This window comes from Ostreococcus lucimarinus, chromosome 1, assembly GCF_000092065.1.
Source record: "Ostreococcus lucimarinus CCE9901 chromosome 1, complete sequence".
Classification (NCBI taxonomy): Eukaryota; Viridiplantae; Chlorophyta; class Mamiellophyceae; order Mamiellales; family Bathycoccaceae; genus Ostreococcus; species Ostreococcus sp. 'lucimarinus'.
Genome location: NC_009355.1, coordinates 179506 through 191782, shown reverse-complemented (window position 1 = coordinate 191782; position 12277 = coordinate 179506). Strand labels below are relative to the sequence as shown.

At 60.5% G+C, this 12277-nt stretch overlaps 9 protein-coding genes across 9 annotated transcripts; 5 read left to right on the top strand and 4 right to left on the bottom strand.

Moving 5' to 3' along the window:
- Positions 1–24: 24 nt before the first annotated feature.
- On the bottom strand, positions 25–252 carry OSTLU_28714 (predicted protein; the record flags this gene model as incomplete). Its single annotated transcript, XM_001415377.1, has 1 exon — positions 25–252. The coding sequence occupies one exon, from the start codon at positions 250–252 to the stop codon at positions 25–27; it is 228 nt and encodes a 75-aa protein (XP_001415414.1).
- A 202-nt stretch (positions 253–454) lies between these two features.
- OSTLU_23853 (predicted protein) lies at positions 455–1952 on the bottom strand (the record flags this gene model as incomplete). The annotated part of the gene is made up of 1 exon (XM_001415376.1): positions 455–1952. Exon 1 carries the CDS (start codon positions 1943–1945, stop codon positions 455–457), a length of 1491 nt encoding a protein of 496 aa, XP_001415413.1. The 5' UTR covers positions 1946–1952.
- Positions 1953–2546: 594 nt separating this feature from the next.
- Positions 2547–3149, top strand: OSTLU_13624 (predicted protein; the record flags this gene model as incomplete). Its single annotated transcript, XM_001415721.1, has 1 exon — positions 2547–3149. The coding sequence occupies one exon, from the start codon at positions 2547–2549 to the stop codon at positions 3147–3149; it is 603 nt and encodes a 200-aa protein (XP_001415758.1).
- Positions 3150–3280: 131 nt separating this feature from the next.
- On the bottom strand, positions 3281–3910 carry OSTLU_28711 (predicted protein; the record flags this gene model as incomplete). The annotated part of the gene is made up of 1 exon (XM_001415375.1): positions 3281–3910. The coding sequence occupies one exon, from the start codon at positions 3908–3910 to the stop codon at positions 3281–3283; it is 630 nt and encodes a 209-aa protein (XP_001415412.1).
- A 102-nt stretch (positions 3911–4012) lies between these two features.
- On the top strand, positions 4013–5776 carry OSTLU_28710 (predicted protein; the record flags this gene model as incomplete). Its single annotated transcript, XM_001415720.1, has 1 exon — positions 4013–5776. The coding sequence occupies exon 1, from the start codon at positions 4202–4204 to the stop codon at positions 5774–5776; it is 1575 nt and encodes a 524-aa protein (XP_001415757.1). The 5' UTR covers positions 4013–4201.
- A 164-nt stretch (positions 5777–5940) lies between these two features.
- On the bottom strand, positions 5941–6473 carry RPS10 (Ribosomal protein S10, component of cytosolic 80S ribosome and 40S small subunit; the record flags this gene model as incomplete). Its single annotated transcript, XM_001415374.1, has 1 exon — positions 5941–6473. Exon 1 carries the CDS (start codon positions 6367–6369, stop codon positions 5941–5943), a length of 429 nt encoding a protein of 142 aa, XP_001415411.1. The 5' UTR covers positions 6370–6473.
- Positions 6474–6775: 302 nt separating this feature from the next.
- Positions 6776–8614, top strand: OSTLU_39911 (predicted protein; the record flags this gene model as incomplete). Its single annotated transcript, XM_001415719.1, has 1 exon — positions 6776–8614. The coding sequence occupies one exon, from the start codon at positions 6776–6778 to the stop codon at positions 8612–8614; it is 1839 nt and encodes a 612-aa protein (XP_001415756.1).
- A 233-nt stretch (positions 8615–8847) lies between these two features.
- OSTLU_92073 (predicted protein) lies at positions 8848–9423 on the top strand (the record flags this gene model as incomplete). Its single annotated transcript, XM_001415718.1, has 1 exon — positions 8848–9423. One exon carries the CDS (start codon positions 8848–8850, stop codon positions 9421–9423), a length of 576 nt encoding a protein of 191 aa, XP_001415755.1.
- Positions 9424–9929: 506 nt separating this feature from the next.
- On the top strand, positions 9930–12176 carry OSTLU_39838 (H+-PPase family transporter: proton; the record flags this gene model as incomplete). The annotated part of the gene is made up of 2 exons (XM_001415717.1): positions 9930–11878; positions 11984–12176. 2 exons carry the CDS (start codon positions 9930–9932, stop codon positions 12174–12176), a joined length of 2142 nt encoding a protein of 713 aa, XP_001415754.1.
- Between the last annotated feature and the right edge of the window lie 101 nt (positions 12177–12277).

Sequence of the window (12277 nt, the reverse complement as noted above, 5' to 3'; positions counted from 1 at the left end):
GCGAGCCGCGTTTTAGATTATGTCTTAGATTATGTCGCCGTAATACAATTCAAGCGTCGTTTCCAGCGCTGCGTCGTAATCGATCCGCGTAACGTAGTGCACCAAACCTTTCATGGCAATACCTAGCGGTGGGAGCACTTCGCTCAGCGCGTTCAGAGCGCGACAAAGCGAGTGATCGGTAGAATGCGCCAATTGCTGAGCCGCCGTCGTCTCTGGTGCTGCGTCGGTTCTTAGGCGCGCGAAGTTTTGCATGTGTCGAGCTCGAAACGTCCACGACAATACCCTCGTGCGTTCTACCCGTGGCACTCTTAGTGCGCGTGCGGTCGTGCGGGACACCGCACGTTGTGAAGGTGCTACCCGCTGGCGTGGGAGACGAAGAGACTTATTTTGGGCGCTAGTCGTCGTTTCTCGAAAGTGATACTACATCGCGTGCATTTCCTATATATACTACAGTTTACGTGAGGTCAATCACAGAGTCTTTGCTTGCGGTGTCTTGTGATTTGCTTGCTTTCGCACGCTTGTTTCGCCTTGCGGCGAGACGTTCTGGCGGAGATTCGTCTATCCTGACGACCTCTGGCGCTGGGCGCGAAGGTCCCGCGACGTCAGGTAGAGGTACCGGTCTTCGCGCGCCGCGTCGTCGCTCATCCGCCGCGGTACGCATCGAAGCGCTAATTGCGAGTTCTAAATTCCTTTGCTCGAGCATTTTGTCCGCCTTCGTCTTTGCATCGCCTTTTATGCGCCACGCTTCGGCTTTTTTGCGTATCTCTGCCTCAGCTTTCTTCGCGAGCTTCTCTCGAGCTTGACGCTGTCTCTCGCGCTCACGTTGCGCCTCCTCTTCCGCTCTACGAACGCGCAGCTCCGCCTGCAAGCGCCCCTGGTCTTCCACCGGATCTCTCAGCTGGAGTGCCCACTCTAAGGCGTTCGGAGGCCCTCTGACGGCCCGACGAGCGCCGCGCCGTCGCACTTCGGGAAACACGATACCCCACTGTTCCGGAAGAGGAAAAGGCTCTCCCGCACCCTCGAGCAAACGCTCGGCAAAGGCGCCAACGCCAGCACGCCTGCCCTGGCGGGCGCGCCCTGGCGCGGGCTTGGGAGCTGGTGGCGCCTTGTTCACCTTGAGCCTCGCGCTGCGCGCGCGCGTGATATCTTCTTTCGAAATATTCAAGTCTTTCATCTCGCGAATCAAAGACTCGAGCACGCTCTGTAAAAACGCGTCATCCCAGTGTTCGGAGTACAGCGCGAACATCTCCAACCTTCGCCTGCGTTGCGCCTCTTCAAACATCCCCGTCGACCCGTACGTCCCCGCGGGATGCCCGCGATTCGTCGCCGCCAAATTCGCCTTATTCTTCTTTTGCCTCGAATTCCACGCCGACATCGCCTTCGCCTGCGCGCACGATCCGATGTGCGCGTGCGCGTCCTTCCCGCAATCCGCCAAGCAATACGCGCAAATCCCCGCTCGACACCTCGAACACGACAACGCGAAACACCCCGTGAAATCCACGAACGCCTGCGAGCACCTCGGACAGCACGTCGTGAATATCTTCTCAATCACGTGCTCCCGAGTCACTCTCAACTTCTCATCCGCCCCCGCGCTCTCTCGCATCCTCGCTCGCTCCGCCGCCACGCGCCGCTCCGTCTCGTCCACGATTTTCGCCTCGTTCACCCGTCTCCTCGCCTCATCGTACGCCTTGAACGTCTCTTTCGAGCACCGTCTCGCGATCATCCGCGCCTCGTAGCATCCCGCGTCGCACGCGTCGTCGCCGAACGCCGCCGCGCGCATCGGGCATCGCACCTCGCCGTCGCGCGTCGTCAATGCCGCGACATCCTTTTCGCTCTCCGTCTTGACGTGCGCGTCGAAGCACGCTTCGCAGAGCGCGTGTCCGCGCTCGCAGAGCACGGGTTCGCCGTCGGCGTCCGGATCGTCGCCGCACACGACGCACGCCATGCGCGCGCGCGCCTCTGCCGTCGCGCGCGCGGCGTCGCGTCGCGAATTTGCGTTTCGCCACACGGGGGCGAATTTGCGATTTCGCCGAACGGGGGCGATTTTGCGATTTCGCCGAACGGGGGCGACGAAAGATTCAAAACGACGCGCGCGACGCGAACGACGGCGGAGACGCGCGCGCGACCGCTCGGCGACGATGGCGCGCGATGACGTCGCGAGTCAGCGCGATGACGCGCGGAAGCGACGGGAGAAGCGACGCGAGCTGCGCACGGCGATCGACGCGGCGCGCGTGAATCAAGAGGAACTGCAAAAACCAGAGTGCGATGACCTGGAGCGCGCGGTCGACGCGGCGGACGCGATGAACGAGGGCGTGGATAAACCGAGGGAGATGTGCCTGGACATGGAACACTACGGACAGCTGGCGGCGTTTTCGTTGGAGCGGACGAAACGGTTGGGGCCGAGGGGAGGGGCGGCGGTGAGCGCGAAGGCGTTTTTGCAGAGCTTGCGGCGACGGTGGGGGGAGGAGGTGCGATGGGAACGACTCGGGACGGGGGCGGGGAAGTTTTTTAGGGAGGCGCCGGCGCCGGGGTTCATGAATGGGGTGATGGACACGGAGATTAAGGAGCGGCGGGCGACGCAGCGACGCGCGAGAGAGGCGCTCGGTCCGAGCGTGGCGCCGGACGAGGTGCGAGATACCGCGGCGGAGCGGCAGACGGATAAGATGATGATAGCGATGAATAAAAAGTTGAAGAAGCAGCCGGGAGGAGCGACGGATGTCGTGCGCGGGACGAACAACCCGGAGAGCTTTCCTCAGTTTGTCGAAAACGTCTTCACGGCGGCGTTTTTGGTCAAGGATGGTAACGCTGGCATCGTGCCTTCGGCTACGGGCGGTGCGCCGACGCTTTCGCACACGACGCCACCGGCGAGCGGAAACGATCGTTCGAGTTTCGTGTTGCACATGGATATGGGGAACTGGCGCGCGCTGAACGCGATGTTGGGCGGCACGGACGGTTGCATGATGCCGACGAGAGAGGATGTGGACGAAGACGTTCTCTACGGCGCGCGCGCGAAAGACGAACGTCACGAAGTCACCCCCAAACGCGAACGCAAGCGCGTTCGCGCCGACGACAACGGCGACACCGCGCTGGGCTTGCACGATACCACCAATTACAGAAACGTGCGAGAGTCGTTTTCCGTCTCAACGTAGTTGACGCCGCGCGATCGAGTTGTGTACCATGACGCATTTACGACCACCAGTAGTAGAAAGTACTATGACTATGACTTAAACAAGACGACTAGAACCTAAGACAACGATACAACACAGAATGGGTCGCTGGTTCACACTTTCGGCCCGTACAAGTGTATCTTCGCCTGCGTGTTTTCCTTCACGCTCTTGTACCCCAACGCGCGGCCGATGCGCATCGAGTCCTCGAACGACTCGAGTAATGCCTCTTCTCGGTCGGAGTTGTACGCGATGTAACACGGCGCCGCTCTCTGCGCCTCCGTCGCCGCTATTAAATCCACCGCGCGCTTTACCTCCGCCGGCGACACGTTCGCAAACGGCGGATCCACGAACACCACGTCGTAAGGAAACCGCACCTGAAACGGTCGCCTGAGATCAAACGCGCGAAACCCTTTGATTTTCGTCTTGAATCGCAAATCGCAGTCGAGCAAAACGCACGCCGTTCCGACGTCGCGTTCCCACGCGCTCGCGAGGCTCGGGTTGCACATGAACAACGGCCGCTCGAACGTCCGCGCGATCGTCATCAATCTCGAAAGCGTCGAGTCGTCGTAATAAAACTGTTCGAGCGCGTGATTCTCTTCGACGTCCATGAGCGACGCCGGTTCGAGTTCTGTCGCTCGACCGTCGCCGCGCTTGACCGGTGGTTTGACTCTCTTCTTCGCCGCGCACGTCGCGCGCGCGCCGCGCGCGACGCTCGACGCGCCTCGCGCGCGCGCCGACGACATCGCGTCGTCTGCGCGCGCGCGTTCGCCGCGCGACGCGTCGCGCGTCGCGCGCTGTCGCGCGAGAGTTTGACGCGCGCGCGAGTCCGCGTCAGCATCACAACGCGGCGTCGGCGGCGCGCCTCTCGCGCGCGTTCACGCATGGCGCACGCGGCTGGCGCGCAACGAGCGATCGTCGGGCGCGCGCGCGACGCGAGCGGTCGCCGATTGACGTCGCGCGCGCGAACGATCGCCCGACGCGACGGCGTTGGACGTGCGAACGCCATGCGCGTGCGCGCGAGCGCGAACGACGCGATGCGGGTCAAGAAGCTTCAAAATGGGTCGGACATTCGCGGCGTCGCGCTCGACGGCGTCGAGGGGGAGGCGATCACGCTGGACGCGGCGACGGCGAGCGCGATTGGACGCGCGTTCGCGGATTGGTTGAGAGCGAGAAATCCAAACGCGAAGGACATCTCCGTGGGCGTCGGGCGCGATCCGCGATTGAGCGGGGAAACGCTCAGGGATGGGATGTTCGCCGGCATGGTCGAGGGGGGCGCGAGGGTGATTGATATGGGACTGGCGACGACGCCGGCGTGCTTCATGGCGTGCGTGACTGAGGGCGCCAAGTACGACGGGAGCGTGATGCTTACGGCGTCGCACTTGCCGTTTAATCGAAACGGGATGAAATTCTTCACGAGTGAGGGTGGTCTGGATAAACCGGATATTACGGATATCTGCGCGCGCGCGGCGGCGTACGTCGAGGCGGGCGTCGGGAGCGTGACGGCGCCGAGCGGCGTCGTCTCGGCACCGTTTTTACCGACCTACGCCGCGCAATTGTGCGATATCATTCGAAAAGGTGTGAACTTCACGGATAATTACGACAAACCTTTGACTGGGATGAAGATTGTCGTCGATGCCGGGAACGGGAGCGGCGGTTTCTTTGCGGATATGGTTCTCGAAGCGCTCGGTGCCGACACCTCGGGCTCGCAGTTTCTCGATCCGAATGGCAACTTTCCGAATCACAGTCCCAATCCGGAAGACAAGGAGGCCATGGCGGCGGGTGTACAGTGCGTGTTGAACGCAAAAGCGGATCTCGGGATCGTGTTCGACACGGACGTCGATCGAAGCGCCGTCATCGATTCGAGCGGCAAAGAAATCAACCGCAACAAACTCATCGCGCTCCTGTCTGAAATCGTGCTCAAAGAGAGCCCAGGCGCGACGATCGTCACAGACAGCGTCACGAGCGATGGCCTTCACAAATTTATCACCGCCAAGGGTGGGAAACACGTTCGATTCATGCGTGGATACAAAAATGTCATCAACAAAGGGAAGGAGCTCAACGCATCGGGCGTCGTGACGCCGTTGATGATTGAAACGAGTGGGCACGGTGCGATGAAGGAAAACTACGACTTGGACGATGGTGCATACTTGGCTGTGAAAATTATCATCGAAGCCGTACGCAGACGTCTGGCGAACGAGCCGTCGATAGGCCAAGTCCTCGAGACGCTCGAGGAGCCGCTTGAAGAAGCCGAAGTGAGACTTAAGATTGCCGATCCCGATTTTAAAGCGTACGGTTTGAACGTCATCGAAAACCTTCTCGCAGCCGTAAATGATCCTGCTCACTCTTTATTCGGCAAGTGTAAGCCGGCGCCGGACAACTACGAAGGCTTGCGAGTTTGCGTAGACGAGGGCGATGGCAGGCAAGGGTGGTTTCTCCTTCGCTGCTCGCTTCACGACCCAGTCATGGTGCTCAACTTCGAGTCACAAACGCAATGCGGCGTACAAACCATGGCGGAGGAGTTTGGGACTTGGATTCTAGACGAGAACTACGATAAGCTCGACGGGTCCGCCGTGTACGCACTCTACGACACGAAGGACTGTCCAATGTAATATCACGCGCTCTTCGCCGCGAATAATTTGCGCCTCTATCGTCATACGACACAGATTTCGCTTGGTTATAAAAACACGCGCTAATATCTACGTCACTATCGTTTAATCACGTTTGACACACGATTGTAAATGTATTTTTGTTTGTTTCGGAAACGACCGACGACTTACTGGCGGTAGCCTTGACGGTCGCCGCCGAAGCCACCGCGGCCACCGCGATCGCCGCCGAAGCCACCGCGGCCACCGCGACCACCGCGCGGGGCCTCGGCTTCGCGAGTCGGCGCGCGCGCGGCCTTCTTCAACGTGTTCGGCACGACGTCCGCCGACAAGTTCAAGTATTCGCGAAGGTATTCGATGCCCTCATCCGTCAAGTACCAGTAGTAATGTCTCCAGGAGAAGATCTCATTGACGAAACCCTTAGACTTGAACGATTGCATGAGCTTGATCACTTGCAAGTTCGGCACATCGATCGGGTTCTCACCCGACTGCCCCACCTCCGGGTGCTTCGGCAAGTTGTAATCCTTCTTGGCCCAAATGACACCCTCGGAGAAGAGCGCCTTGTAGACCTCGTTGCGGTTCACCTTCGGAATAAGCATGGCTGTAAATCTGCGATAGAGATTTGTTTATCAACGTCGACGAACGGGTTCGAACGACTAGAGGGTTGTGTAGTCGACCCTGCGCGAGAGTAACGATGCGCGCGCGATCGATGTCAGTCGTCTTTTCGCGCGCGTGTCGCGGTCACCAGCGTCGTCCACGCGTCGCGCATCGCTCGCGACATCGCGCGATGCGACGTAAACGCGATGCGCGCGCGCGTTCGCGCCATCGCGACGCGCGTACCTTGGCGACCGTGCGTCTGTGAGAGACGGCACGCGCCGTCGCGTCGCGCCTCAAAAGCCCTAGGAAAATCACACCGCGCGCGGCGCTCGCGTCCGACCGACCGTTCGCGCGCTCGTACGAGTAAACAGTGTGAAAATTCGAATGCGCGACAGACGGCGACGCGACATGAGCGCGGCGCTCGGCGAGAACGCGCTGCGGCGCGCGCGCGACGCGCGAGACGCGTACGCCGCGAATGGTTCGATCGCCACCGCGGTGTTTCTGGCCGATAAAGCGCTGTCGCTGAGCGGTGACGACGCGAAAGATGCGCTCGCGCTCGCCGAGCTGTTGCGCGTCGACGGACAGCATCGACGCGCGCTCGGCGTGCTGCGGCGCGTCGGCGAGTGCGGCGGTGGGAGGGCGCGGTTGTTGCGAGCGCGGTGTTTGTTCGCGCTGAAGGCGTACGAGGAGTGCGTGATGACGCTGGAGGGGGAGGACGAGGGCGGCGCGGCGGCGCCCGGCGAGACGGAGAAGCGGCGGTGCGAGCGGTTGGCGGATGGGAACGCGCGCGACGCGGCGGCGATGTGCGCGCTGCGTGGACGGGCGTATGAGGCCTTGGAGAACACGGTGAAGGCGTTCGAGGCGCACTCGTTGGCGCTGTCGTTCGATCCGATGTGTTACGAGGCGTACGAGGCGGTGCTCGCGACGCACATGTTGAGCGAAGAAGAGGAGCGTGTTTTCGTCGCTTCGTTGGACGGACACGAGGACGATGTGTGGATCAGGGATGTGTATGTGGTGATGGGAAACTCGCGGGAGGTGGATTCCGAGCTCGCGCGGGGTGCGGGCGAGGAGACGAACGCCACGGCGTCGACGTCCGCCGCGCTCGAACTGCTCAAGCACAACGGCGATGTTCGCATCGCGTGTGCGCGGCGCATGTATCAGCGCGGTGAATTTGCAGCGTGTTGCGCCGAGTTGCAGCGTCAGTTTGCGCTCGAGCCGTCTCGATTGAACGGGTTGCCTCTGTATTTTGCCACGCTCGTCGAGCTCGGGAAGAAGAACGATTTGTATCTATTGGCGCACTCCTTGGTGGACGAGTACCCGAAGAAAGCCGTGACGTGGTTTGCGATCGGATGTTACTACATGGCAACTCGCCAGTACGACGCCGCGCGAAAGTATTTCAGCAAGGCGACGAGCATCGACGCCTCGTTCGTGCAGGCGTGGATCGGTTACGGGCACGCGTTCGCCGCCCAGGATGAAAGCGACCAAGCGATGGCGGCGTACAGGACCGCCACGCGATTATTCGCGGGCACGCATATTCCCGTGATGTCCATCGGCATGGAGTACCAGCGCACGAATAATCTGAGCTTGGCGAGTCAATTTTTCCGCAAGTCGTTTGAGATTTGCAGCACCGACCCGCTCCTCTTCAACGAGTACGGCGTCTTGCTTTATCGCCAGGGCGAATACGTGAGTGCGGTCGAGAACTTCGAGCGCGCGTTGGATCTTGCACCGAAACCGGTGACGCATCGTTGGGAGTCTCTCGTCGTAAACTTGGCCCAAGCGTTGCGCAAGATGGGCCGTCACGACGAAGCCATCGAGCAGTTTCAATACGCTCTTTCCGTCGCACCGCGCAACGCGTCCACACACGCCGCGCTGGCGTTCACATACCAAGTCAAAAGCCGATGTACTGAACCAGTATCGTTGGGCTTGGCCATCGAACACTACCACAAGGCGCTCAGTTTGCGCTCCGACGACGCGTTTTCTCAGCACCACCTCGAACTGGCGCTCATCGATCAATCCGCGATCACGGTTCCCAAGCACGAAAAGGTGGATTTTGAAACCGCATTCCCCATCGGCGATCCTATCGCGGCGACTCCCGAGGCGCCATCGCCGCAGGGAGGTTTATTCCCGCCGCCCTCCCCGCGGAGCTTTCGCAGCACGCCCACATTCGGTCAAACGCCGTTTGCGAGCGCCGCCGTGGACGAGTCCGTCGACATGGACCAGTCCGTGGACATGGACGAGGGGGAGTGAGCGCGCGAACGTTTGCATCAAAATAGCGTAGCAACATCAATCTAGCTCGGCGGCGTGTTTTAATAGAAAATCAACCCGACGAATGACGACTCGAACCGCGCTCGCGCGCTCCTCTCTGAAATCGCGCGCCACTCTCGCGCGCGGTTCGTCGTGACCGACTAAAACGGCGAGCGTCACGTAGACTCACATAGATCGTAGACACCATAGACCCCTCACGTTCGCCATCAAGCGCGATGCCGCCGAAAGAACAGCTCGTCATCACCGCCGAGGAGGAAGCCATCATCAAACAAAAAATTATCGAACAAACGGCGACGCTGCAACCCGGGAAGGATTACCCGCTCCGCAAGCTCGTCAAGACCTTTTTTGCGTTGAACGATGCGATCGATGCCGGTGGCGAGGGCCTGGACGCCGCTCAGGAGGCGTTTTTGACGGAATTAGACACGTATGAATTCAGCATGGGACGGTACTCGACCGTCGTCGCGGCGAATCGAACACAGATGGAATCGTACGACGACGAAGAGGAGGCCTTGGCGGCAAAGACGCGAGAGTTAAAGTCTCAGGACGCGGAGTTGAAGGGCAAGTTACACGAAACGGTGCGGGAACGGGCGTTTCGAACGGCGCGCGACGAAGCCGTGCGGGCGTGCGGCGAGTACCCGAGTCGAGCGGAGAGCGCGTCCATCGCGGAGGGCCTCAAAAAGGCGATCGCCGAAGAAACCGCGCATCTCGGCGAGTTGGACGTCGCCATCGAGCGCAAAAAACGGTGTTACGCGCTGCTGTTGAAGGTCATAGACGACGCCTCGCGCGCGTGAGCCGCCGCTTCGCGCGTCGCGGAATCGACGTCGCGTCGCGTCCGCGTCGCGTCCGCGCGACATCCATCTTGTAACATACCTTTAGTTCTTTTCGACATCGCCGGAGCCGCGCGTTCCGAGTCGACGCGCGCGCGGCGCGCGCGGCGGCGCGTTTCGGCTTCGCCGCGCCGTCTCCGCCGGCTGTCCTATCCACACGCGCCTTCACACTAATCCAGATCTCGCGCGCCGCAGACCACGACGCGGCGCTCTCTCGCGCTCGCACCCCGGGTCGCGCGAAGATCGTGAACGCGACGACCGCGCGCGCCATGGCGAGCGGATCCGTGCTCGTCATCGCGCCCGCGCTCGCGGGAATCTTTTTCGCGTTTTGGCTGTTCACGCGCAAGCTGAGCAAGATTTCCCTGCACCTCGCGCAAACCGTGCCTCGCCCGCAGAGCTCGAGCTCGTTGAGTCGTAGCGAACACTATTCCGAAGCGGAAGAGAGCGGGGATGAGGCGCTGATGCGAAGGATGGAGACCGGGGAGTCGTACGGCGGGGACGCGCTGACGAAGGTGCGGGTGATTTACCGGGACATTCAGGAAGGCGCCAAGGCGTTCTTGGCGGCGGAGTACAGGATGTGCGTGATGTTCATCGCCGTATTTGGGGCGGTGATCGCGGTGCTCGTGTCGAACGGCGCGTCAGGGTTCGAAGGGAAGGTTGGGTTCTTGACGGCGTTCGCGTTCGTCGCGGGAGGGGCGACGAGCATGATTTCCGGGTATATCGGGATGATGGTGGCGACCTACACGAACGCACGATGCTGTGTCATGGCGAGCATCACTCCGGACAGCATGGCGTGGAAGGAAAGTTTCAACGCCGCGTTCCGAGGCGGCGGCGTCATGGGGTTCGCGCTCAGCGGTCTCGGGCTCTTGGTGATGTACTTTTTGATGTTGACGTTCAGCGTGGCGTACTCGTTCGAATCCGATGCGATAAAACTGTTCGAGTGCATCGCTGGTTTTGGGCTCGGCGGGAGCGCGATCGCCATGTTCGGCCGCGTCGGTGGTGGTATTTACACCAAGGCGGCGGATGTCGGCGCGGATTTGGCGGGCAAAGTCGTCGCCGGCATTCCTGAGGACGACCCGCGTAACCCGGCGACGATTGCCGATAACGTGGGTGACAACGTTGGCGATGTTGCGGGTATGGGTAGCGATTTGTTTGGCTCTTTCGCTGAAGCTACGTGCGCGGCTCTCGTCATCGGTGCGCAGTCCACGGATCTCGTGAGAGCTGGTTGGGATGCTGTCATCTTCCCGCTGTACATATCCGCCGTGGGTATCCTCGTGTGTATCGCCGTGTCATTCGTCGCGACGGATGTGCAACCCGTGCGTAACGAGATCAGCATCGAGCGAGTACTCAAGATGCAGCTCACGCTCAGTACGATCGCGATGACGGTGTGCATGTACCCCATCTGCTACATGTACATGCCTGATCAGTTCTACCTCGGCGGCAACACTTTTAACACCGCTTGCGTTGGTGACACGAGCAGTAAGTGCATCTCGAACGGCGCCAATGCCGCGTTTGCGTGCATTGCCTCTGGTTTGTGGGGTGGATTGATCATCGGTTTCATCACTGAATACTACACTTCGCACTCATACTTTCCCGTTCGCGAGCTCGCTCGCTCGACGGAAACCGGCGCCGCGACAAACATCATTTACGGTCTGGCCCTTGGGTACAAATCCACCATCGTTCCTGTATGCGTGCTCGCATTCGGCGTGTGGCTGTCGTTTTCTCTCATGGACATGTATGGCGTCGCGTTGTGCGCGCTCGGCATGCTTGGAACGCTTTCGACTTGTCTCACCATCGACGTGTACGGGCCGATTTGTGACAACGCTGGAGGTATCGCTGAAATGGCTGGCATGCCTGATGACGTGCGCGAAAAGACGGATGCGCTGGATGCCGCAGGTAACACGACGGCAGCCATCGGTAAAGGCTTCGCCATCGGTTCAGCTGCCTTGGTCTCTCTCGCGCTTACTGCCGCGTTCGTCACGCGATCGGGCGCGCTGGAGGATGGTGTCAATCTCCTCAATCCATCGGTTTTCGCTTTCTTGTTGATTGGTAGCATGTTGCCGTACTGGTTCAGCGCTATGACGATGAAGTCCGTCGGCATCGCCGCGATGGAAATGGTCAAGGAAGTCAAGCGTCAATTCGACACCATTCCGGGTCTTCTCGAAGGCACGCCCGGTCACGCCCCGCCCGACCACGCGCGCTGCATCAAGATTAGCACCGATGCGAGCCTTCGCGAGATGGTACCGCCCGCGGCTTTGGTCATCCTGGCCCCGATCATCACGGGAACCTTTTTCGGCGTTCGCGCCGTCACGGGTCTTCTCGCCGGAGGCCTCGCGTCAGGTGTGCAGCTCGCCATCTCCGCCAGTAATACGGGCGGAGCTTGGGATAACGCGAAAAAGTTTGTCGAGAAGGGCGGATTGTACATCGACGTCCCCAAGCGCGAGCGAGCGCACTCGGATCCGGTCGAAGGTCCGTACACCGGCGCCATCGTGCGAAATGTCGACGGTTCGCCACAACTCATTAGCGTTCGTCAACGCAAGGGTAGCGAGTGCCACAAGGCTGCCGTCATCGGTGACACCGTGGGTGATCCCTTGAAAGACACATCCGGTCCCGCGGTGAATATTCTCATGAAGCTCATGGCCATCATTTCCTTGGTTTTCTGCGATTTCTTCATGTCGATAAACTCGGGCAAAGGCTTGTTCCTCGCGGGCAACTAAAACAACACCATCACCCGGAGTCAACGCGCGCGTGCCTCTCTCGATACACCGCGCCCCGATTCATCATTCTCAATACACGAATACACGAATTGTCACAAACA